Below are 26,206 nucleotides of genomic sequence, written 5' to 3'. Positions count from 1 at the left end.
AAGGATTTGCAGGTTGTAGGATTACGGGGACAGGGCGGGGGAGTGAGCCTCGGTAGGGTGCTCTTTCAGAAGGTCGGTGCAGACTTGATGGGTCGAATGGCCTCCTTGTGCACTGAAGGGTTCTATGATATGTTACTTGCCAATTGTCAGCCCCAGTCTGGATATTGTCCAGGTCTTCCTGCTTTTGGACACAGATTAGACTACTTCACATTTGAGGATTCATGAACGATGCTGAGCAGCGAACATCCCCACTTCTGACCTAATGATGGAATGAAGATCATTGAAGCAGCTGAAGATGACTGGGCCTCAGACACTACCCTCAGGAACTCCTTCAGTGAAGTCCTGGAGCTGAGATGATTGACCTCCCACCACCACAACCATCTTCCTTTGTGCCAGGTATGATTCCAACTAGTGAAGAGTTTTACTCCCGATCACCATTGATTCCAGTTTTGCTCGAACTCCTCGAGGCCATTCTCGGTCAAATGCTACCTTGATGTCAAGGGCGGTCACTCTCACCTCACCTCTGGAGTTCAGCTGGAGTTCAATCAGGCCAAGCTCAAGAGCATACTACCAAGTTACCATCAACACGTCACCTGTTCCACCAGAGGCCCAAACATCCTGGACCACTGCTACACAAATATCAAACATGCGTACCGCTCTATCGCCCACCCACACTTTGGCAAATCTGACCACAGGGCTGTGCTCCTGCTCCTGGCTTATAAGCAAAAACTGAAGCGGGAGAATCTGTCAAAGAAAGTTGTGCATTGTTGGTCTGAGGAATCGGACGATCTCCTACAGGACTGCTTAGAGTCAGTGGACTGGTCAGTATTTTAAAACTCTGTGACCAGCCTGAACAAGTACACCACTACAGTGACTGACATCATTAGTAAGTGTGCAGACGATTGTGTGCCAAAGAAGCAAATCCGCGTGTTTCCCAACCGGAAACAAGAACATAGAACGATACAGCGCAGTACAGGCCCTTCGGCCCTCGATGTTGCACCGACATGGAAAAAATCTAAAGGCCATCTAACCTACACAATGCCATTATCATCCATATGCTTATCCAATAAATTTTTTAATGCCCTCAATGTTGGCGAGTTCACTACTGTTGCAGGTAGGGCATTCCAAGGCCTCACCACTCTTTGCGTAAAAAACCCACCTCTGACCTCTGTCCTATATCTATTACCCCTCAATTTAAGGCTATGTCCCCTCGTGCTAGCCACCTCCATCCGCGGGAGAAGGCTCTCGCTGTCCACCCTATCTAACCCTCTGATCATTTTGCATGCCTCTATTAAGTCACCTCTTAACCTTCTTCTCTCTAACGAAAACAACCTCAAGTCCATCAGCCTTTCCTCATAAGATTTTCCCTCCATACCAGGCAACATCCTGGTAAATCTCCTCTGCACCCGTTCCAAAGCTTCCACGTCCTTCCTATAATGAGGCGACCAGAATTGTACGCAATACTCCAAATGCGGCCGTACTAGAGTTTTGTACAACTGCAACATGATCTCATGGCTCCGGAACTCAATTCCTCTACCAATAAAGGCCAACACACCATAGGCCTTCTTCACAACCCTATCAACCTGGGTGGCAACTTTCAGGGATCTATGTACATGGACACCGAGATCCCTCTGCTCATCCACACTACCAAGAATTTTACCATTAGCCAAATATTCCGCATTCCTGTTATTCTTTCCAAAGTGAATCACCTCACACTTCTCCACATTAAACTCCATTTGCCACCTCTCAGCCCAGCTCTGCAGCTTATCTATGTCCCTCTGTAACCTGCAACATCCTTCCGCACTGTCTACAACTCCACCGACTTTAGTGTCGTCTGCAAATTTACTCACCCATCCTTCTGTGCCCTCCTCTAGGTCATTTATAAAAATGACAAACAGCAACGGCCCCAGAACAGATCCTTGTGGTACACCACTCGTAACTGAACTCCATTCTGAACATTTCCCATCAACTACCACTCTCTGTCTTCTTTCAACTAGCCAATTTCTGATCCACATCTCTAAATCACCCTCAATCCCCAGCCTCCGTATTTTCTGCAATAGCCAACCGTGGGGAACCTTATCAAACGCTTTACTGAAATCCATATACACCACATCAACTGCTCTACCCTCGTCTACCTGTTCAGTCACCTTCTCAAAGAACTCGATAAAGTTTGTGAGGCATGACCTACCCTTCACAAAACCATGCTGACTATCCCTAATCATATTATTCCTATCTAGATGATTATAAATCGTATCTTTTATAATCCTCTCCAAGACTTTACCCACCACAGACGTTAGGCTCACCGGCCTATAGTTACCGGGGTTATCTCTACTCCCCTTCTTGAACAAAGGGACCACATTTGCTATCCTCCAGTCCTCTGGCACTATTCCTGTAGCCAATGATGACCTAAAAATCAAAGCCAAAGGCTCAGCAATCTCTTCCCTGGCTTCCCAGAGAATCCTAGGATAAATCCCATCCGGCCCCGGGGACTTATCTATTTTCACCTTGTCCAGAATTGCCAACACTTCTTCCCTACGCACCTCAATGCCATCTATTCTAATAGCCTGGGTCTCAGCATTCTCCTCCACAATATTATCTTTTTCTTGAGTGAATACTGACAAAAAGTATTCATTTAGTATCTCGCTTATCTCCTCAGCCTCCACACACAACTTCCCACCACTGTCCTTGACTGGCCCTACTCTTACCCTAGTCATTCTTTTATTCCTGACATACCTATAGAAAGCTTTTGGGTTTTCCTTGATCCTACCTGCCAAAGACTTCTCATGTCCCCTCCTTGCTCATCTTAGCTCTCTCTTTAGATCCTTCCTCGCTTCCTTGTAACTATCAAGCGCCCCAACTGAAACTTCTGGATGAACAGGGATATCCACTGCTTGCTGAAGTCTAGGTCTGAGGCATTCAAGTCAGGCGACCCTGACCTCTATAAGAAAGCCAGATATGATCTAAAGAAATCCATCAAAGATGCCAAAAGACAGTACTGGACCAAGCTTGAGTCCCAGGCTAGCTACATGGACCCCCGCCGTCTATGGAAAGGTCTGCAAGATATAACAGGCTACAAAATGAAGGCATGTAAAATAGTCGGCTCCAACGCACCCCTCCCTGATGAGCTCAACGCATTCTATGCCCGCTTTGAGCAAGAGGTCAGCGAGAGCGAGAGCGAGCCCCCCAGAAGCCACGGATGAACTTGTATCTGAGATCACCACTGCAGACGTCAGAGCAGCCTTCTCGAAGGTCAACCCACGGAAAGCCACTAGCCCGGATGGGGTACCCGGACGAGCACTCAGGTCTTGCATGGATCAGCTGGCAGGGGTATTCGCAGACATCTTCAACCTCTCTTTACAACAATCTGAGGTCCCTATCTGCTTCAAGACGACGACCATCATCCCTGTACCAAAAAAAAAGCCAAGCAGCGTGCCTTAATGACTATCGTCCAGTGGCTCTGACATCCATCTTCATGAAGTACTTCGAAAGGTTGGTCATGGCACGAATCAACTCCAGCCTCCTGGATTGCTTTGATCCACTACAGTTTGCCCACCGCTGCAACAGGTCCACAGCAGACGCAATCTCCATGGCCCTGCACTCTACCCTGGAATACCTAGATAACAAAAACACCTATGTCAGACTCTTATTTATCGACTGCAGCTCAGCCTTCAACACCATAATTCCTACGAAACTCATCTCCAAACTTCGTGGCCTTGGCCTTGGCTCCTCCCTCCGTGACTGGATCCTGAACTTTCTAACCCACAGACCACAATCAGTAAAGATAGGCTACAACACCTCCTCCACGATCATCCTCAACACCGGTGCCCCACAAGGCTGTGTTCAGCCCCCTACTATACTCCTTATACGCCTATGACTGTGTGGCCAAATTCCCCTCCAACTCGATTTTCAAATTTGCTGATGACACCACCGTTGTGGGTCGGATCTCAAACAATGACGAGGCAGAGTATAGGAGTGAGATAGAGAATCTGGTGAACTGGTGCAACGACAATAATCTCTCCCTCAATGTCAACAAAACGAAGGAGATTATCATCGACTTCAGGAAGCGTAGTGGAGAACATGCCCCTGTCTACATCAATGGGAATGAAGTAGAAAGTGTCGAGAGCTTCAAGTTTTTAGGTGTACAGATCACCAACAGCCTGTCCTGGTCCCCCCATGCCGACACTATAGTTAAGAAAGCCCACCAACCTCTCTACTTTCTCAGAAGACTGAGGAAATTTGGCATGTCAGCTATGACCCTCACCAACTTCTACAGATGCACCATAGAAAGCATTCTATCTGGCTCTACCCAAGACCGCAGGAAACTACAAAAGGTCTTGAATGTAGCCCAGTCCATCACGTAAACCAGCCTCCCATCCATTGACTCTGTCTATAATTCCCGCTGCCTCAGAAAGGCAGCATAATTATGGACCACACACGCCCCGGACATACTCTCTTCCACCTCCTTCCGGCAGGAAAAAGAAAAAGAAAAAGAAAAAGCACGTGGTGTGAGTCTGTGCTGGGCTGAATAAGTTCCTGTTACACTCAGAGGCAGCACCCAGAATGAACGGGAACCGTGGTGCCCTCTGCCTTTATAGTGTGTGTATTCTAACTGGTGATTGGCTGCGGTGTTTGTACATGTTGATTGGTCCCTGTGTGTGTCCATCAGTGCGTCTGCACCATGATATACTGGCGTATATTATGACAATTTCTATTAACGCTAATGAGACTCAAAACTTCTCTGCTACATCTAAAGATCCTGGAGTCAGACAGCAATACTTGATTGGATGTGCAACAGGTGTGAAGGAATGGGACACTGACTGTGAGGCCTATAGTGATACTGTTCCTAAACTTTCCAGATTCACGTGTGCACTGAGATTTGAATGTTTGGATCATATTGCGGACTGATAGGGAGTCATAGAACATATAGAACACATAGAACACATAGAACACAGAATTTCTGCAGTGCAGATGGAGGCCATTCGACTCATTGAGTCGACACCGATCCTTTGAAAGACCACCCTACCGAGTCCCACTCCGCTGCCCTATCCTAGTAACCCTGCACATTGATCATAGTCAATCAACCCAACCTGCACATATTTGGACTGTGAGAGGAAACCGGATCACCTGGAGGAAACCCACACACGTGGAGAACGTGCAAACTCCACACAGAAAGTCACCCAAGGCCACAATCAAACCCGGATCGCTGGCACTGTAAGGCAGCAGTGCTAACCACTGTGCCACCCACCCAGTCAGTTAAATTAAAGTACCTGGTTACGGACAGAGAAATGGAGGATGTGACAATGTACGCTCTTTAAATTGATGCGACTTTGGAAGGACTACTTTGGGATCTCAGCAGAGGCCTCAGCCTGTTGATAGTGATGAGTTTTTATATTTAGCATCAATCTTTCGCTAATCCAGTCCAGTGAATCCAGAAGGTAGACTCTGAACCCAAAGCTCTGCAAAAGATAGTGGCTGTGCATGTATGTTTTATTTGGTTACAGTGATGACAATAAAAATAACTCGATTTTCAAACTCAATTTTCTGTGTAAAACTTTGCGCCTTCCAGAGGTAATGACTCATACAAATGTAAGATGAACTTTATTGATTTTACACATTGGAAGAACAGAATTCTCTGGAGCCTGGAATCATTCTCATGGTGCTCCTGTTGTGCTGCACTGTTTTGACCAGCTGTAGGTCAATGCTGGATTTGGCTTTATGCAGATTGATGCACCATACTGTGTTGTACCTGTGCTGGTTTGGCCAGCTGGCTGAGATCCTGACCATCATTGAGTCTTGTCATAGAATCCCTACAGTGTCGCATGGGGCCATTCGGCCCATCTTCTGCACAAACTCTCCAAAAGATAACTCTACGCAGATCCACTCCCCTGCCCAACCCGTCCTATCTCTGCAACCTAACCTGCACATCCCTGGACACTAAGGGGCAATTTATCATGGCCAATCCACCTAACCTGCACATCATTGAACTATGGGAGGAAACTGGAGCACCCGGAGGAAACCCTCGCAGTCATGGGGAGAACGTGCACACTCCACACAATCACCAAGGCTGGAATTAAACCCGGGTCCCTGGCGTTGTGAGGTAGCAGTGATAACCACAGTGTCACCCTGGACATATTCTGGGAGGTAAAGATTGCTTGTTAATACGTTACTGTGAGGATATATTTTAAACACTCCCCCTCTTTCAGTGCTACTGGTGTGTCAGGCAGCTTTTGGGAACCTTGAAAATGGCGTCTCCTGAAGCCACCTCATTCAGCCCAAAGCCAACATGGTATAATGAAGATGGTAAACTGGGTGACCCTCAGTGAGCAAGCCCAGCTGCTAGGGGCAGCATGGTAGCATACTGGTTATCACTATGGCTTCAAAGCACCAGGGTCCCAGGTTCGATTCCCGGCTTGGGTCACTGTCTGTGCGGAGTCTGCACATCCTCCCCGTGTGTGCGTGGGTTTCCTCCGGGTGCTCCGGTTTCCTCCCAAAGTCCAAAGATGTGCAGGTTAGGTGGTTTGGCCATGATAAATTGCCCTTAGTGTCCAAAATTGCCCTTAATGTTGGGCAGGGTTACTGGGTTATGGGGATAGGGTGGAGGTGTTGACCTTGGGTAGGGTACCTGTGCTGGTGCCAAGAGCCGGTGCAGACTCGATGGGCCGAATGGCCTCCTTCTGCACTGTAAATTCTATGATAATCGCGGAACAGGCCATTGTGGGTGCTCCCCCCCCCCCTCCCCCGGGGTCAGAATCCCCCCCACCCTCCAGAACGGCACCAGCACACTCACCTTCCAGGCCCCGCTGCATAATCCACATCGACGGGACTCGGCCAAACTAATCCCATCGGGGCCCGGAGAATCGCCACCGGCGTGGTGGTGATCCCACGGGCGCCCAGAAAACGGCGGCAGAAAATGGGGAGGCGGTGCACAACCCCCCCCCGCCCCTGGGGATTTTACGACCCACCGCCGGGTCAGAGAATCCCGGCCGTGTCTGCGTGGGTTTCCTCCGGATGCTCCGGTTTCCTCCCACAAGTCCCGAAAGATGTGCTGTTAGGTAATTTGGACATTCTGAATTCTCCCTCCGTGTACCTGAAAAGGTGCTGGAATGTGGCGACTAGGGGCTTTTCACAGTAACTTCATTGTAATGCTAATATAAGCCTACTTGTGACAATAAAGATTATTATTAAAAAGGGCCTGACAGCCCTTAGTCGGAAAATGATGGCAGTTTCAGGAAGGCAGAGATTCTGGGCTCCGATCTCCTAGATTGGGACTATGCAGCTAATTGAGAATTAACAAGGTTTACCCTGGTGTCACTGCAGTCTTTGAGGAGGAAGTTATTCATGCAAATGATCCTTCAGTGAGTGGTATCTTAGTGACCCTCAGTAGGAGGGTGCGGAAGCGTTGAGGGAGCAGACACAGTGCAGAATCTTCTTTCACTTGTAGCATAGTGTCAATGAGACATTCAGGCATGCCCTCCGCACCTCCGCACCTCTCTCACACAACACATGGGTCCTCCAGCTAGGGGGTCCAGCACTCCCAGCACAGCAGGAGAAAGGTTCTCATGAGGCAGCTTCTACTCAAAGGGACGACACAAGGTCCTCCTCTTGCCCAGATTCTCTGACAGTGGTTGGGTTCTGGGACACTTGTTACAGAGACATCATGACCCTGTACCCTGACATTTAACACTGGTCTAATTCCAACTGAGTTGTACCCTGCACAGCCACCAGATTCCAGGTACTGCTCTCACTCAGTCAACACTTGATCACAATCCTAGGCTAAAGAGTGTGGTGATAACCACTGTAGATATGCGTACTTGCAGTAGGGGGATGTTTGGCTGTACCTGTAATACAGGTTCCTCCGGTAAGCCCCTGCCGGCTAGCTCCGCCCACAGGGAGCTTGTGTATAAATATGCATGTGAGTCACTCAGACCCTAGTCTTCAGTTGCAGCCGGAGGAATAGCATCACACAGCAATAAAGCCTCGATTGAACTTGTCTCTCGTCTTTGACTGCAATTGTTAGCGCCACAAAGAGTAGGACAAGTACATGTAATAAAAGCATGGATGGATTTATTGCCACTTGGTGCACATCATTCAGTCAAAGAAGAACAAAGAACAAAGAAAAGTACAGCACAGGCCTGCGCCGACCATGCTGCCCGTCTAAACTAAAATCTTCTACACTTCCGGGGGCCGTATCCCTCTGTTCCCATCCTATTCATGTATTTGTCAAGATGCCCTTTAAACGTCACTTTCGTCCCTGCTTCCACCACCTCCTCCGGCAGCAAGTTCCAGGCACCCACTACCCTCTGTGTAAAAGACTTGCCTAGCACCTCTCCTCTAAACCTTGCCCCTTGCACCTTAAACCTATGTCCCGTAGTAATTGACCCCTCTACCCTGGGAAAAAGTCTCTGACTATCCACTCTGTTTATGCCCTTCATAATTTTGTAGACCTCTATCAGGTCGCCCCTCAACCTCCTTCGTTCCTGTGAGAACAAACCGAGTTTATTCAACCTCCCCCCATAGCTAATGCCCTCCATACCAGGCAACATCCTGCTAAATCTCTTCTGCACTCTCTCTAAAGCCTCCACATCCTTCTGGTAGTCAGGCAACCAGAATTGAACACTATACTCCAAGTGTGGCCTAACTAAGGTTCTATACAGCTGCAACATGACGTGCCAACTTTTATACTCAATGCCCCGGCCAATGAAGGCAAGCATGCCGTATGCCTTCTTGACTACTTTCTCCACCTGTGTTGCCCCTTTCAGTGACCTGTCGACCTGTACACCTAGATCTCTCTGACTGTCAATACTCTTGAGGGTTGTACCATTCACTGTATATTCCCTACCTGTATTAGACCTTCCAAAATGCATTACCTCACATTTGTCCGGATTAAACTCCATCTGTCATCTCTCCGCCCAAGTCTCCAAATGATCTAAATCCTGCTGTATCCCCGGACAGTCCTCATCGCTGTCTGTAATTCCACCAACCTTTGTGTCGTCTGCAAACGTACTAATCAGGCCAGTTACATTTTCCTCCAAATCATTTATATATAGATCATTGAAGATGGCAGAAGAGTTTCATAGAAGTTCATAGAATTTACAGTGCAGAAGGAGGCCATTCGGCCCATCGAGTCTGCAAGAGCACCCTACCCAAGCCCATACCTCCACCCTATCTCCATAACCCCGTAACCCAGTAACCCCACCTAACACTAAGGGCAATTTGGACCCTAAGGGCAATTTATCACGGCCAATCCACCTAACCTGCATATCTTTGGACTATAGGAGGAAACCGGAGCACCCGGAGGAAATCCACGCACACACGGGAGGAGGAGGTGGAGGGAGCAGTGAATAAATTATTTAGTACTCTGGACGTTATTAATAGTGGCATAGAATACAAGAACAAGGAGATTGTCCTAAACTTGTACAAAACACCAGTTAGACCTCAGGTGCAATGCTGTGTGTAGTTCTGGTCGCCACACTATATAAAGGCTATGAATGCATTGGGGAGAGTGCAGAAGAGGTTTGCAAGAATGATTCCAGGGATGATAAACTTCAGTAATGAAAATAGATTGGAGAGGGTGGGAAAGTTCTCCTTGGAGAGGAGAAGGCTAAGACTAGATTTGATAGAGATGTTCAAAATCATGAGGGAGCTGGACAGTGTAAAAGGGAGAAACTGTTTCCACTTGAACAAGGATCAAGAACGAAAGGGCACAGATTTAAAATGATTTGCAAAAGATGCAAATGTGAGATGCAAAAAAACTTTTTCACACAACGAGTGGTTGGGGCCTGGAATACACTGCCTGGAAGTGTGGTGGAGGTAGGTTCAATCGAGGCATTAAATGATAATTTGAATAGAAACAATGTGCGGGGGTACGGGGAAGAGACAGGGGAATGGCACTAAGTCATCATGCTCATTTGGAGAGCCAGTCCAGAACGATGGGCCAAATGGCCTCCTTCTGTACCGTAACAATTCTGTGATTCTGAGAACTAAGTCACAGTTCTTATTAACTGTTGTAAAGAGGGATTCGTCTTACCCAGGTCCCCTCGCCATGCGACTCCCAATATGCCACTGAAATCTCGATCTGTCAGGAGGTACGACAGGCAGTAGTTGTTCCGGATTCTTTTGGAATATAATTCCAGCAGTTTCTCTATGCTAATGAAGGGAATATGGAGTGGATTGGCCTCATTATATTCTGAATCAATCTGAAATTCAAAAATTCATTTGTCGCTTTATTACTAAGCTCGGAAAGAAAGACAGAGAGACTGTGGAAAATCGCATCTACAAGTGATTAAAACCTACACTCAGAAGCGCGTTGGGCACGAACAGCTACATTCCTTCCAACCTGCCTTTGTATTCGATCTGGGCTGATGGAGTTAACGTTTTCTTGCTGTAGGTGTCTTAGGGGAAGTGTGGTAGGAGCCAATTTACATATGTTCACAATGAAGTATTACAGGCTGTAATTGGGTACAGGTTGGTGCAGGTTGGGAAATTCAGTTAAGGTCAGAAGGGATCTTGCTGTGCAAAGTATGATTGTTATGGTGGAGAGCTACATATAATGAGCTATAGCGAATAGCGACAGAGCGGATTCTGCATCCACCACTCTCAATACTCACAACTAGGATGTAGATTGCGACAAATTAGACTGAGAAATATGGAAAAATTAACAAAAGCAAAGTGAGAATCTTTCTGCATCAACATCAGGGGGAAGTGAATCATTTTTAAATAGTTGTTTGATAGTTCAGAACAGTATTGCTGAAAAAGCGACATACTGCCAAAGTTTTTTTATCTTACAGTCATCCGAACACAAAATAAACCAGCAGTTGGGGCCTCACGGTAGCATGGTGGTTAGCATCAATGCTTCACAGCTCCAGGGTCCCAGGTTCGATTCCCGGCTGGGTCACTGTCTGTGTGGAGTCTGCACGTCCTCCCCGTGTGTGCGTGGGTTTCCTCCGGGTGCTCCGGTTTCCTCCCACAGTCCAAAGATGTGCGGGTTAGGTGGATTGGCCATGCTAAATTGCCCGTAGTGTAAGGTTAATGGGGGGATTGTTGGGTTATGGGTATACGGATTACGTGGGTTTAAGTAGGGTGATCATTGTTCGGCACAACATCGAGGGCCGAAGGGCCTGTTCTGTGCTGTACTGTTATATGTTCTAAAGGGGACAACAATTTATACTATATGAAAAGAGAGTGCAGATTGGTTGGCAATTGGTAGAGGTGCTGCTGTGAATTTAAAAAAATTTACGCAAGGCTCCCTTTCTCACCCCATGTCTGGCTCGCCAGGGGCTGTTTAGCACACTGGGCTAAATCGCTGGCTTTGAAAGCAGACCAAGGCAGGCCAGCAGCATTCCTGTAACAGTCTCCCCAAACAGGCGCTGGAATGTGGCGACTAGGGGCTTTTCACAGTAACTTCATTGAAGCCTACTCGTGACAATAAGCGATTTTCATTTCATTTCATTTCATGTCTTTTTTATGGACTTGCAAGGTGTGGGTATTGCTGGAAGAGTTGGTATTTATTGCCCTGAGAAGGTGGATACTACTGGGAGACTTCCATGACCATTTTAGAAGGCAGTTAAGATCCGTGTTTTGAAAGTCACAATATTCAACGTAGGATTGAATTTAATATCCGAGGCTTGAATACCCACTCGACAGTGTTCACAGCACAAAGAGTTTGGCCTGTGTAGTCCAGCCCTGTACAATGTGATTGGCTGTTAGACTGGCCAATGGTTAATATGTCAGCAAGCACTCCAGTGCACAGATAGCACACATGTGCATTTTATAAATTAATTCTAGGGCTCTGGACATCATTGGCAAGGACAACATTTATTTCCTATCCCTTATGACCAAGGTTTTATATAATCAAGCAGGTTGGTGTGGGACTTGAGTTACATATGGGTAAGGATGACTGTTTTTCTTCCCTAAAGGATATTAGGGAGCCAGTGCAATGTTATGGCAATCCGATAGTTTCCTCATCACTTCCATTAGATTTTTCAAAATCAGTTGAAATTCCAAAACTGCCCTGGTGGGATTTTTCCGCACATTCTCTGGATACTGAGTTTAAGTGCGGTACCTTGTGCCTTTCCCAGGGAGAGTTTGATGGCAGGGTGTCGGGTAAGGACCCTATCACCTTTCCACCTCTGCCCCTTGTTATGCTTGCAGCATATGCCCATGAGCAAATGAAGAAGATAGACTCCAGAGGGGCAGATTATCTTTCAGTTGGCTCATATCTAGGAATGTTCCTGGGGAGCCAGTAAAATGTAAATAACTTTAGGGGACATTCCATTGAAGAGGCATCAGAATACAACGGGTCAGTGTGGAGTTAACAGTTACTGCTGTCTGAATATCTACGGGTACTGAGATACAATAGTCAGCCAGAGTGTCTGAAAATTGATGGAGGCAAAGAAAACCACTTTAGCACAAGAAGGTCCAAATGACCATAATTCCTTCCCCATTGTGCGTCAATTGCTTACATGGGGGGGGGGGGGGTTGATGCCCGAGGACTGTTTTTGGTTTTATTATCTTTTATTTATTAAACACAGTGCTGGAGCACACCGCACCTGCCAGTCTGCACATTCATTCTGTGGTCGCCTGCCTCGACTCCTGTTTCAGCTCTCCCTATCCACCAAACCAAAACTCCAGCCACTGTGCAGACATTTTTAAAGGTAAGTTTCTCCCAAATTGGCAAATCTGACCCGGGCTTGGAAATCTGGGTCCATATGTTCACTGCAGGGGCTCAGCCGCAAACCTTACCTTTGACTGGGAAAGCTAGAAACATGTTGTTATACGGAGTGAGTCACTGTGAGTTTGTTGGCAGAAACTTCCAAACTCTGTCTTCCTCAGTGATATAAAGGGGAATCCTTGGTTAAGGAAGGTTTATACCCAGCATCTTGGGAAAACTAGCAGAACAATGACTACCATGATGCTCCTAAAGATATCAGTGCATGTTACCTCTTTTTTTTGGCGAATTACCTTTTCTTGTTTGAATGAGGAGCAGGTGTTACACTTTGGGTGTTGAGAATGTAAACATTTATTCTTTCTTTTAATTCAAACCTATGAGAAAGCCGGTGTTGTATTTTCTATTGAAAGTCAAGGCACTCAAGGGGTTAAAACATTCTTCTTTATAAAAACATCTTGTGATTAATCGAGAGGTGTAGAAGTGATTCACCAGGATGTTGTCTGGATGGAACATTTAAATTGTGAAGGGAGGTTGAATAGGCTTGGGTTGTTTTCACTGGAGCAGAAAGGTAAGTAGCGACCTAATCGAGGTGTACAAGATTATGAGGGACATGGACAGGGTGGATAGGGAGCAGGAGCCTCCCTTAGTTGAAAGGTCAGCTACGAGGGCACACAAGCTCAAGGTAAGGGGCAGGAGGCTTAGGGAGAATGTGAGGAAAAACATTTTACCCAGAGGGTTGTGACGGTCTGGGATGCACTACCTGGGAGGGTGGTTGAGGCAGGTTGATTCACATCCTTTCTAAAGTACCTGGATGAGCATTTGGTACATCATAATGTTCAAGGCTATTGGCCAAATGCTGGCAAATGGGATTAGGTAGGTAGGCCAAATGTGCCGGTGCAGCCTCGATGGGCCGAAGGGCCTTTTCTGCACTGCATTATTCTGTGATTCGGAGGCTTCTGGGTTCCTAGTACAGCTATGCAGTCACTACTCCAGCATAACCTTACATCATTTTGGTAAATGTCTAAAATGTTCTACTTACCAACATATCCTTCACCTGGAAGTTTATGTGACGTATCCCCTCAAAGTTCACACTCCCGTATAATTTATTCACTGCCTTCAAATAATTTGCAATCTGAAGAGAGGCAGAAAATTAATAAAATCCTTTAATCCTTTAAAGTCCAACAATTTCTCTCAATAAAGGTCTTCCATTACCATTCATTTGTGGATATTAGTTCACCTCTTTTGATCACATTATGATCACTGCTGATAGTAATTAATTGACGTTAATGACTATTGATTGCCATTGGTCAGTAATTATCGGGATGAGCCTATGTTGCATTGGAATTGACCAGTGTTGCTGGGTAGATGTTTGATTCTAATTGTTATTCACTGACTAAGATTGAATAAGGACTATTCCTAAATTTGCCACCTTTCCCACGCCAATCCAAATTATTCTGCGATGTACAATTCACCTGATTCCCAACACCTGTCCAAGGCACACGTCAGGAGTGTGGTGGAACACTCTCCACTTGCCTGGACAAGTGCAGCTCCAACAACACTGAAGAAGCTCGACACCATCGCTGCTTGATTGGCACCCCTTCCACAAACATTCACTCCCTCCACCACTGATGCTCAGTTGCAGCAATCTGTCCATCCAGATGATGCACTGCAAGAGCTCACCAAGCTTCCTTCTACAGCATCTTCCAAACCCGTGACCGCTACCATTCATAAGGACAAGGGCAGCAAACACATGGGAACACCACCACCTCGAAGTTCTCCTTCCAATTCACTTACTACCCTGACTTGGAAATATATTTCCATTCCTTCACTGTCGCTGGGTCAAAATCCTGGGTCAATAAGGCAGCTCACCACCACCAATTAGGGATGGGCAATAAATGCTGTCCGATATTTAAAAAGTTAAAATGAAAGGATACATGTTAGCAACACGTTTTGCCAGAATCTGCCATGAGATGAAAATGAAATGAAAATTAAATGAAAATCGCTTATTGTCACGAGTAGGCTTCAAATGAAGTTACTGTGAAAAGCCCCTAGTCGCCACATTCCGGCGCCTGTCCGGGGAGGCTGATACGGGAATTGAACCGTGCTGCTGGAGTGCTTGGTCTGCTTTAAAAGCCAGCGATTTAGCCCAGTGAGCTAAACATGTGTCTTTTCAGCAATACCCAGGTTCTGTCCCAACAAACAATTATTAAAATTCAAACTTCAGGATCCAAATTCATCCAAATGTTGCGGTGGTTTAATCAAGGAAGGTGATTTTTTAAATATCTTTTCCACCTCCAGAGTCAATTACACTAGTATGCTTCCATTCTGTGAGCCACCCTCTCTAAACCTCTCCTGGGTAAAGTACATCACATTTGGCAGAACGAGTAGTTAGAAGTTCTCACATGGAAAGGTTTGTAGGTTTCTGCTGCATTTTTCTCAGTGAATTCATGTTTTTGTCAGAAATCTTCCCTGTTCCAGTATTCTGCCAGATATAAGAGGCAGATTCACATTGGCAAATACACAGCCTTGTATTGGGAAATGAACTTGAGTTCTAAACATAGCTGAGTCTGTTTATTGAAACAGCCCCTCCTAAAATACTGACATTACTGAGCCTGTTGTTACATGAGCGAGTTATTAGGAAATTGGGTCCAGAAATGGGATCGAAGCTGTAGCAGGCAATTTAGGGGTTAAACAGACTGAGGGGAAAAACTGCTAGCATGGTGTCAGAGGGGTATCCCACACCTGGCCTGAGATACATTGTCCCATTCAGACTTAAACTCGTTAGTGGGAATACACAAGATGCCCCAATTTAGCAAGGGTGAATCACCCAAGATCCATTGCCCTTCGGGACACTCCTGTGTGACCAGCCAGTAGCCCATTACAGAGCCTGATGGCCTGTTTGTCCATCAATGGGAGGTTAGTTGCATATCAAGAGCATGGCTCTGTTCTCTTATATAAACAGGAGAGGGAAATTAAACAGCCAAAATAATAACGATGATGGGTTCAAGTCTGAACACCCCAGGAGAGAAATTTGTTTGAGAGTTTAGAGCTCAGAGAGAGGGGGCTGGATTCTCCGATTGTGAAGCTATGTCCTCACGCCGGCGTGGGAACAGTGGCGTTGTATGCCCGAAAATCTGGCGCAAAATGGCCACCGATCCTTTGTGTCGGTAGGGGCTAGCATGCCAACAGCATAGAACACCCGGCTCTAGCTGCCGATACAGCCCGGAGAATTAGCGGGTCCGTGGCCGCACATGCGCATGGCAGCAGTCTGCAGCTGTCGCACCGTGCAACATGGCGTCTGCCACACATGGACTCGGCCTGAGAAATAGTGCCCCTCCTTTGGCCAGCTTGCGAGCCCTGGACCACCTCCCAACAGTGCCCCCAGCCCCTGACAAAGTTACCCCTACCTGTGGATCACCCTCCCCCGACTATGGCGGTGCTGGACTGAGTCTGCAGCCGCCACACCGAGTTCCCGACGGGTGAGACCGTGAGAGACCCACAACGTCGGGAACTCGGCCGGTCAGGGGTGGAGCATCAGGGGTGAGCCTCAGGCAACGCCCTGAGGCCATTGATACAGCGCGCGGCTTACTCTGCGAGTACACCGCTTTGGAGGGGGTGGAGCATCGCAAAAGCATCGCCGCCCCCGAATTGGTCGGAATCGGGTATTCTCCGGCTGATCGGTGAATTTTGGCATCGGTGACCAGAGAAACCTTCCCAGAGAGAGAGAGAAAGAATGCGGTTTTGAACATGTCAGGCGAAGGATTTGAAAAGCCACAGAGAGAGGTCATGAAGGAAATCTGTCCCAGAGGCTGGCTTTCAAAAAGAGTTCGAAAGGACCTTGGCTAACAATAGAAAATTGCTTCATAAATACCAGTATCATCTTTGTCTATGTAAGTGGAATGAGAGCTCTATGAAATGAAGTGAAAATCGCTTGTCACAAGTAGGCTTCAAATGAAGTTATTGTGAAAAGCCCCTAGTCACCACACTCTGGCGCCTGTTCAGGGAGGCTGGTATGGGAATTGAACCGTGCTGCTGGCCTGCCTTGGTCTGCTTTCAAACCAGCGATTTAGCCCAGTATGCTAAAACAGACCCTATGTTTATTTGAAGTGATGTTTAATGGAAACTCGTGTGTTAAGGTTAAGAAACTACCTGTAATCTGTTATTGTTAGGGTTGAAGTTTAAAAGTTTAAATACTGGCCCCCGAGGAGGGGCTACTTAGGGAGCGACGGAACCTCCAAACGGAATTCGACTTACTGACTACAGGGAAAGCAGAGGCGCAGTGGAGAAAAGCGCAAGGGGCGGCATAGGAGTATGGGGAGAAGGCGAGTCGGATACTGGTACATCAGCTTCGTAAGAGGGAGGCGGCAAGGGAGATTGGTGGAGTTAGGGATAAAGGGGGGAACACGGTGCAGAGTGCGGTGAAAATAAACGAGGTATTTAGGGACTTCTATGGGGATCTGTATAGGTCTGAGCCCCCGGTGGGAGAAGAGGGGATGCTGCGATTTCTCGATCAGCTGAGGTTCCCGAGGGTGGAGGAGGAGCAGATGGTTGGGCTGGGGGCACCAGTTGGGCTGGTGGAGCTGGTTAAGGGATTGGGGAGCATGCAGGCGGGGAAGGCCCCGGGGCCGGATGGGTTCCCGGTTGAATTTTACAGGAAGTACGTGGACCTGCTGGGCTCGTTGCTAGTGAGAACTTTTAATGAAGCGAGGGAGATGGGGACCTTGCCCCCAACAATGTCCAGGGCACTGATTTCTTTCATTTTGAGGCGGGACAAGGACCCATTGCAATGTGGGTCGTATAGATCGATCTCGCTCCTCAATGTTGATGCTAAGTTGCTGGCGAAGGCTTTGTCCACGAGAATTGAGTCCCGGGGGTGATTCACGAGGACCAGATGGGATTGGTGAAGGGTAGGCAGCTGAATACTAATGTGCGGAGGCTGCTCAATGTGATTATAATGCCCTCGGTGGAGGGGGAAGCGGAGGTAGTGGCGGCTATGGACGCGGAGAAGGCCTTCGATCGGGTGGAGTGGGAGTATCTCTGGGAAGTGCTGCAGAGGTTTGCATTCGGGGAAGGGTTCATAAGTTGGGTCAGGTTACTATACAAAGCCTCTGTGGCGAGTGTGGCTACGAACCGGCGGAGGTCGGAGTACTTTCGGTTGTACCGGGGGACGAGGCAGGGGTGTCCCTTATCCCCCCTGTTGTTTGCACTGGCAATTGGGCCGTTTGCCATGGCACTGAGGGAGTCCAGGAACTGGAGGGGATTGGTTCGGAGTGGGGAGGAACACCGGGTGAAGTTGTATGCCGATAACCTGTTGTTATATGTTGCGGACCCAGTGGAGGGGATGGCGGAGGTCATGCGGATCCTTAGGGAGTTTGGGGACTTTTCGGGGTATAAACTCAACGTGGGGAAGAGTGAGCTCTTTGTGGTGCATCCAGGGGACCAGGGAAGGGGGATAGACGAGCTTCCGCTGAAGAGGGCGGAAAGGAGCTTTCGGTACCTGGGGATCCAGGTAGCTTGGAGTTGGGGGGCCCTGCATGAGCTCAATTTGACGCGGCTAGTGGAGCAGATGGAGGAGGATTTTAAAAGATGGGATATGTTGCCACTCTCACTAGCGGGTAGGGTGCAGTCGATTAAAATGACGATCCTTCCGAGGTTTCTCTTTGTGTTCCAGTGCCTTCCCATTTTGGTCCCCAAGGCCTTTTTCAAACAGATAAGCAGGAGCATCATGGGATTCGTGGGGGCGAATAAGACCCCGAAGGTGAAGAGGGTGTTTTTTGAGCGCAGTAGGGACAGAGGGGGGCTGGCGTTGCCGAACCTATGTGGCTATTATTGGGCAGCCAATGTGGCGATAATTCGCAAGTGGGTAATGGAGGGAGAGGGGACGGCGGGGAAGAGGCTAGCGGTAGCGTCCTGTGTGGGCACGAGTCTGAGGGCGCTGGTGACGGCATCGCTGCCGCTCCCGCTGACAAGGTACACCCCGAGTCCGGTGGTGGCGGCGACTCTGAAGATCTGGAGGCAGCGGAGGCGGCACAGGGGCGAGATGGGAGCCTCGATTTGGTCCCCGATTCGAGAGAACCATCGGTTCGTTCCGGGAAGGATGGATGGGGGGTTTCTGAGCTGGCATCGGGCAGGGATCAAAAGAATGGGGGACCTGTTCATTGATGGGGCGTTTGGGAGCCTAGGGGTGCTGGAGGGGAAATTTGGGCTACCCCCGGGGAACGCTTTCAGATGAAGGCGTTTGTGAAACGACAGGTGAGGGAATTCCTGCTGCTTCCAGCAGGCAGGAATCTGGACAGGGTGATCTCGGGAGTATGGGTTGGCGAGGGCAAGATCCCGGCGATTTACCAGGAGCTCCAAGAGGAGGAGGCGGCCTCGGTGGACGGCTGAAGGGCAAGTGGGAGGAGGAGCTCGGGGAGGAGATCGATGAGGGGTTGTGGGCTGATGCCCTGAGCAGGGTTAATTCTTCCTCCTCTTGCGCCAGGCTCAGCCTGATACAGTTTAAAGTTGTTCACAGAGCGCATATGACAGGGGCGAGGTTGAGTAGGTTCTTTGGGGTGGAGGACAGATGTGTGAGGTGCTCGGGGAGCCCAGTTAATCACGCCCATATGTTCTGGACATGCCCGGAGCTGGAGGGGTTCTGGAGGGGCTTTGCAAGGCCTATGTCCAAGGTGGTGAACACCCGGGTCAAGCCGAGCTGGGGGGGGTAGCACTATTTGGGGTATCGGACGAGCCGGGAGTGCAGGAGGCGAAAGAGGCCGGTATTCTGGCCTTTGCATCCCTGGTAGCCCGACGGAGAATTTTGCTACTGTGGAAGGATGCGAAGCCCCCTAGCGTGGAAGCTTGCATTAATGACATGGCTGGGTTCACCGAGTTGGAGAGGATAAAGTTTGCCTTGCGAGGGTCTGTGAGGGGTTCTTCAGGCGGTGGCAACCGTTCCTACACTTTCTAGCGCAGCGTTAGGTGGAGGTCAACAGCAGCAGCAACCTGGGGGGGGGGGGGGGGGGGGGGGGGGGGGGGGGGTGGTTTTTCTGTTTTGTTTTAGATTAGAGTGGGGCGTTTTTCCTTATTGGCGTGTTTATTTGTTAAATGGGGGCTATTGTATTTTGTTGGAGGCCCCATGTATAATCTTTGCTTGTTTTATGCTTTATTTATTTTTCTGTTTGGAGTGTTTGGTTGAAAATTGTTGAAAATTTTTAATAAAAATATTTATTTTTTTAAAAAAGTTTAAATATTGCTTGTCTATTATTTCAATAAAGTTTGTTTATACAATAACCAAGCCCTATTTCTTATATTGTCACTCATAGAATGAATCGATCTTTCTGCACCGCCTAAAAAACTTTAAGAAGTTATGGTTCTGATCAAGTCTCTTTGCAACTGTTGAGAGCTGACCAGGCATCAGTAATACTGTACCCAAGGTTTAGCTCACCAGGCTAAATCGCTGGCTTTTAAAGCAGACCAAGCAGGCCAGCAGCACGGTTCGATTCCCGTACCAGCCTCCCTGGACAGGCGCCGGAATGTGGCGACTAGGGGCTTTTCACAGTAACTTCATTGAAGCCTACTCGTGACGATAAGCGATTTTCATTTTCATTGGGTCAGAATGACCCTGAGCTACAGACAAAGATTAACATGTCCATTGACCCACTAAAGGTGGTGGCTGGCCCTGATCACTAACTGAAAAGTTGTAGGTAAGCAAGAAAACCACTGGATGTGGTTTACATTCAGCTGAGCTTGTGGCTGTCACCTCCCCCCATGAGGGAGGCTGTTCTGCATCTGACAGTCAATCAGAGGACCAGCAGCTGTCCAGTCTCAACGACGCCACTGGGAATGGTGGCTACTGCTTGCACTGCAGTCAGCCCTCAAGCAGAACGACGCTGGAGACTGGGCCACAGAATCCCTACAGTGCAGAAGGAGGCCATTCGGCCCATGGGGTCTGCACTGACCCTTTGAATGAGCACCCTACCCAGGCCCACTCCACGGCCCAATCCCCATAAAGCTAGGTGGATTAGTCATGATAAATTGCCCTCAGTGTCCAGGGATGTGCAGGCTAGGTTATGGGGTTACAGTGATGGGGCTGAGTGGACATGGGTAGAGTGCTCTCTAATGGCTGGTGCAGACTCCATGGGCTGAATGGCCTCCTTCTGCACTGTGAGGTTCAAAGATTCTATGATTCTAACCTCCACATCCTTGGTCACGAAGTGGCAATTTTGGCCTGGTCAATCCATCTAACCTGCAAATGTTTGGACAGTGGGTGGAAAGTGGAGCACCTGGAGGCAACCCACGCAGGCACAGGGAGAAAGTGCAAACTCCACACAGACAGTCACCCGAGGCCAGAATTGACCCGGGTCCCTGGCGCTGTGAGGCAGCAGTGCTAACCACTGTGCTGCCATGCCGTCTCGTGGACAGGGGCCGGTTAAATGGGGTGGCCACACTGGGGTCAGTCAGTCTCGCCCCAGCAAGGGGGAGGTGGGGGTCAGCCTTTGGGAGGTCAGGAGGGGGTGGTGGTTTCAACCAGGGGTGACCCCCCTTTCTGCTGTGGGTCCCTCCATGGGCTACACTCTATTCTGGCAGCTTCACCATGTGGCATGAGGACTTCCCACCATTAGTAAAATACCAGCTACAGTGGGAGCAGCTTCTTAATAGGGCTTTAATTGATCACTCAGAGCCCTCAATTGGCCCAAGGGAGGATGGACTATCCAATACAAACCATACTGCCAGTATAACACCAGGAAAATTCTTGTAGGTCGTGGATAGTGCCCCCTCCCCCACCATACCAACCAATTTTACACCCCCACTAAGCTGTTCCCAGGGTTTAGAAGCATGTGAGGGTGTAAGAACTATCCAGTTCCGCAAGACAGACTCCAATGGAACAAAGCTGTGTTTTGGGAGAATGCTGGGGGTTAGTGAATGAAGCTTAATCTGAAGTGGAAAAATGTGTCAGCCCTGAAGTTACAGCGCAGATAAACAGATTTTCAGTTGTTTAGTACTGTTTGTTACACACTGGGGAACATTGATCACTGCCAGAAGTTAAAGTCATGGGTTTGCAGTGAGGCCGCCTCCCACACCTGACGTTTCCATAGAAGGTTCTGACAGGACAGCTGAGAGGCTTTCAAACTAAACCTCACTCCTGATTGGCTGATAGGGATCTCCTGATTGTTGCTGCGTGAATTGCTGTCGATGTGTAACTCTGTCTGACATTTCTTTAACCCCACACTGTAGCTCAATGGCAGTGTGTGCAAGATTTCAGTCACAGTCTATGTGGATTCAGTTCACTGTCTCATCTTATACAAGACTCACACTTAACCAGAAAGTGACAGTCTTCCTAACCTAATCGCTAATAAACCAGCTGTTGAATTTGCCAAATCAGCGTGCATGACCCAGCAGATAGAAAACAATGATCAAGGTTTATTAATAATAAATAATTATTAAGAATAATAATGCTCCAGTTTCCTCACACAGTCCAAAGATGTGCAGGTTAGGTGGATTGGGCAGCACGGTTGCATTGTGGATAGCGCAATTGCTTCACAGCTCCACGGTCCCAGGTTCGATTCCTGGCTTGGGTCACTGTCTGTGCGGAGTCTGCACATCCTCCCCGTGTGTGCGTGGGTTTCCTCCGGGTGCTCCGGTTTCCTCCCACAGTCTAAAGATGTGCAGGTTAGGTGGATTGGCCACGATAAATTGCCCTTCGTGTCCAAAATTGCCCCTTAGTGTTGGGTGGCATTACTGGGTTATGGGGATAGGGTGGAGGTGTTGACCTCCGGTCGGGTGCTCTTTCCAAGAGCCGGTGCAGACTCGATGGGCCGAGTGGCCTCCTTCTGCATTGTAAATTCTATGATAAATCTATGATAAATTGCCCCTTATTGTCCAAAAGGTTAGGTTGGGATTACGGGGATAGGGTGAAGACACTTAAGGTGCTCTTTCCAAGGGCCGGTGCAGACTCAATGGGCCAAATGGCCTCCTTCTGCATTGTAAATTCTATGATAAATCTATGATAAATTGCCCCTTATTGTCCAAAAGGTTAGGTTGGGATTACGGGGATAGGGTGAAGACACTTAAGGTGCTCTTTCCAAGGGCCGGTGCAGACTCAATGGGCCAAATGGCCTCCTTCTTCACTTAAATTCTATGAATACAATCACACTTTCCACTCCCCAAAGGGTCTCCCCTCCCAGACCTGTCCCCACGTCAGGGTTTTTGTACTAGTGAGGTCTCCTTGTTCAGTGGATGCCCCGCCCCCGTTACCGGGGAACTTCATATTCAGAGGAAGTCACGGGGAATCAGATCGTCTTTATTCCGTCGGGGGTTATAATACTCCTCTCCCCCCCCCATGTCCAGGGTGACGTCCATGACGGTGAGCTGACCCTAAGGGTCCCTCTGCTTCTCAGTGGGGAAGCTCGTATTCCACGAGTCCCCCGGGGAGATTAATTGAGGTGCGTCCGTGGGTCTCGTGAGGATCATTACATCTGGATTTTGGTTAAATTTCAGCCATCTCTCTAAATGGTGGAACAGGTTTGAGGGGACGAATGGCCTCCCTCCTGTTCAATTTTCCACCAGCAGAAAATGTTTCATCCTTTCTAACTTGTCAACTAAAGTCCGACAAATCTCAATCAAATCAATTATCCCTGTCCCTTGAGGGAGAGGGAGAGGGAGGGTATTCCAAATGTCTCTCACTCTGCAGGTGTCAATGTGATTCCAACTTCACTCTGAAAGATCTCACTCTCCTTATCAGACTATCTGCCACATCGTCTTCGACGCCCCAACAATCAGAAATAGTCCATCAGCATTCCCTCCCCCCCACTTAAATCCTGAAATCTTTGAATCAAATAATCCTTAATCATTTAATTCCAGGGAATAAAACCCTGGTTTGTTTAGTTCCTCCCTCGTAAATGAATCCTCGACACCCAGTATCGTTCTGGTAAATCCACACTGCACTCCCTCCAAGGTCAATATACCCTTCGTCCAGGGTTTGAGCCAGAGCTGCTCACTCCAGCTGTGGCCTAATCTGGACTTTGGTACAGCTGAAACAAAACCACACCCTTAGATAAGGTCAGCATTTCATTTGCCTTTTTAACTATTTTCTCTACCTGTTCAAGACATTTTGATCTGTATGGACTGCCAAGGGCTGGATCTGCAAATCAGCCCCACAGAGGTCAAATAGGGCACGATGACACGCAATTGCCAAGACCACCTCAGCACGCCAGCCCTCTGAAATGATGGAGGGTGAACGGGCATGGGCACCAGCCACTGGTCTGTCCGAATTTGAGAAATGACTGACAAACAAACTATAGTTTGTTAACGACCCGGTCGTCTGCAATTTTTCTTCAGCAGCTGCATTTTGCGGTCCCCAGACATGAGGACGTTTCGGAGTGTTTTACAGCAACTTCGCCAAGTTGGCATACAGGGTAAGTGGGACCCGGGCTGACCATGGCAGCTGGTTCTGCTCAGGAGGGCTGCAGTGTCCGTGTGTTTTGTTTTTAAAACTCATTTCTTTAAAGCTTTTATGAGCTTCAATAACAAATAAAGGGAGCAGTGGGATCTCTAAATTTGGAGCTGTGTTTGACATCCTGTGCCCCATGAGGTCCTGGCCCACACTTTGGATTGCTTTTGCAATGCTAACTTTTTTCCCGTTCACAGAATGTGGGCACTGCTGGCTGGATCGGCATTTGTTGTCCATAACTGCCCTTAGAGGGCAATGAAGATTTCACCACAATTGGGTCTGGTGTCACATATCAGCCTGACCGAGTAAAGATGACCTTCCCTAAAGGATATTAGTGAACCAGATGGGTTTTTACGACAATCGACAATGGTTTCATGGTCATCATTAGACTTTTAATTCCACCTTTTTATTGAATTAAAATTTCACCCTCTGCCGTGGTGAATACCCAGACCATGCCCTGGGTCTCTGGATTGCTAATTCAGTGACAATAACACTACATCAGCGTCCTCCCCTTTGGCCATCTTCCAGCTGGGCGGACATTAATTAGCCATCCAATGTTTTGAGTGAGAGAACCACACTGTTTATGTCCCGTTTCTTTCACCCCACCAAAAATCGTATCATCCAAGCCTCCTCAGGAAACCACTGGTTGCAGCTTTTCACCATTTTGAAAGTATCATTACTCTCTATCCTTCTTAAGTCCAAAGTGAACAATTTCATATTTGCCTATGCTGAAATCTACCAGCCACAGTTTTGTCCAATCACTCAAATTATAGGTTGCTAATTTACTAATTAATCTTGTTTCCATCAATGCAGCTTTTAATGCTGCCTATCTTCATCTAAGTTATTTATATACATGGCAAATATTTGAAATCAGAGCATCACGGTGGCGCAGTGGTCAGCACTGCTGCCTCACGGCGCCGAGGTCCCAGGTTCGATCCCAGCTCTGGGTCACTGCCATGTGGAGTTTGCACATTCTCCCCGGTTTTGCATGGATTTCGCCCACACAACCCAAAAATGTGCAGGATAGGTGGATTAGCCATGCCAAAATTGCCCCTTAACTGGAAAAAATTAATTGGGTACTCTAAATTATAATAAAAATATTTGAAATCTAAATCAGATGCATGTGGGGACACCACGAATCACATCCTGACAATTTGAGTACCTGTCCAAAATCCCTATTCTCTGGCCAGGATTCTCCGTTCTGGAGCCTAGGGCACGATTCTCCGCTGCCCACGACGGGTCGGAGAATAGCGGGAGGGCCTTCCCGACATTTTCCCACCCTCCCGCTATTCTCCCCCCCCCCCCCCCCCCGGCCGCCCCACGACACGAATCGCTGCTCGCCGTTTTTTATGGCGAACAGCGATTCTCCCCAGGCCGATGGGCTGAGTTCCCAGGCCTTTACGGCCGTTTTCACGAACGCAATCACACCTGCTCTCACCGTTCGTGAAAACGGCCGCAAAGTGCCGTCCCGGACAACCATGGCACATGCCAACGGTGGCATGGGCCTGCGATCGGTGGGCACCGATCGTGGGCAGCGGGTCCGATACCCGTGCACTATTTGTTCCTCCGACGCCCCGCAGGATCAGTCCGCGGGCGGCTGAGGGGCATGACGGACCGTGCATGCGCGGGTTTGACGCATCTGCGTGATTACGTCATCCGCGCATGCGCGGGTTGGAGCCGTCCAACCCGCCCATGCGCGGCTGATGTCATCGTGGTCAATGGGAATCCACCCCCTGTCTCCGGCAGTTCAGCCAATTTGCAAACCCAATAATTTACATTTAATGTCATGGACTATAGCCAACCGTCTCTTACGAGGGACTTGATCAAATGCCTTCTGGAAATCCATATAAATACTGGGGGTGATCTCCGGCCACATTGTGCGTGGTACACATCCCACTGTCAGGAGAATAGCAGGAGAGCCCTGAAACGGGATTTGAGTTGGGCGCTGAACAGTGCGCGATGCTACCGGCCTGCTGCAGCTGACATAATCATGGTTTAAATATGCCGGGGCTGTTTGAAGAAGGAGTCTCCCGGCTCCCGGTATCATCCCTCACATCGGCTTTGCTGTGCTAGTGGGAATCACTGCTAGACTCCATCACCCAGAGACC

At 48.4% G+C, this 26,206-nt stretch overlaps 1 protein-coding gene across 1 annotated transcript in view; it reads right to left on the bottom strand.

Annotated features, from left to right (window-relative positions):
* The window catches only part of LOC119952919 (disintegrin and metalloproteinase domain-containing protein 10-like), a 135,603-nt gene that overhangs the window by 51,205 nt on the left and 58,192 nt on the right, over positions 1–26,206 (bottom strand). The window contains exons 6-7 of the mRNA XM_038776550.1: positions 13,707–13,799; positions 10,028–10,196 (exon numbers count right to left, since the gene is read on the bottom strand). Coding sequence (XP_038632478.1) covers positions 10,028–10,196; positions 13,707–13,799 — 262 coding nt within the window. The remainder of the gene's footprint in view (positions 1–10,027; positions 10,197–13,706; positions 13,800–26,206) is intronic.

Source organism: Scyliorhinus canicula, chromosome 18, assembly GCF_902713615.1.
Source record: "Scyliorhinus canicula chromosome 18, sScyCan1.1, whole genome shotgun sequence".
Lineage (NCBI taxonomy): Eukaryota > Metazoa > Chordata > Chondrichthyes > Carcharhiniformes > Scyliorhinidae > Scyliorhinus > Scyliorhinus canicula.
Note: the sequence above shows the minus strand (reverse complement) of the source record. Positions and strands in the feature narration are given on the sequence as shown.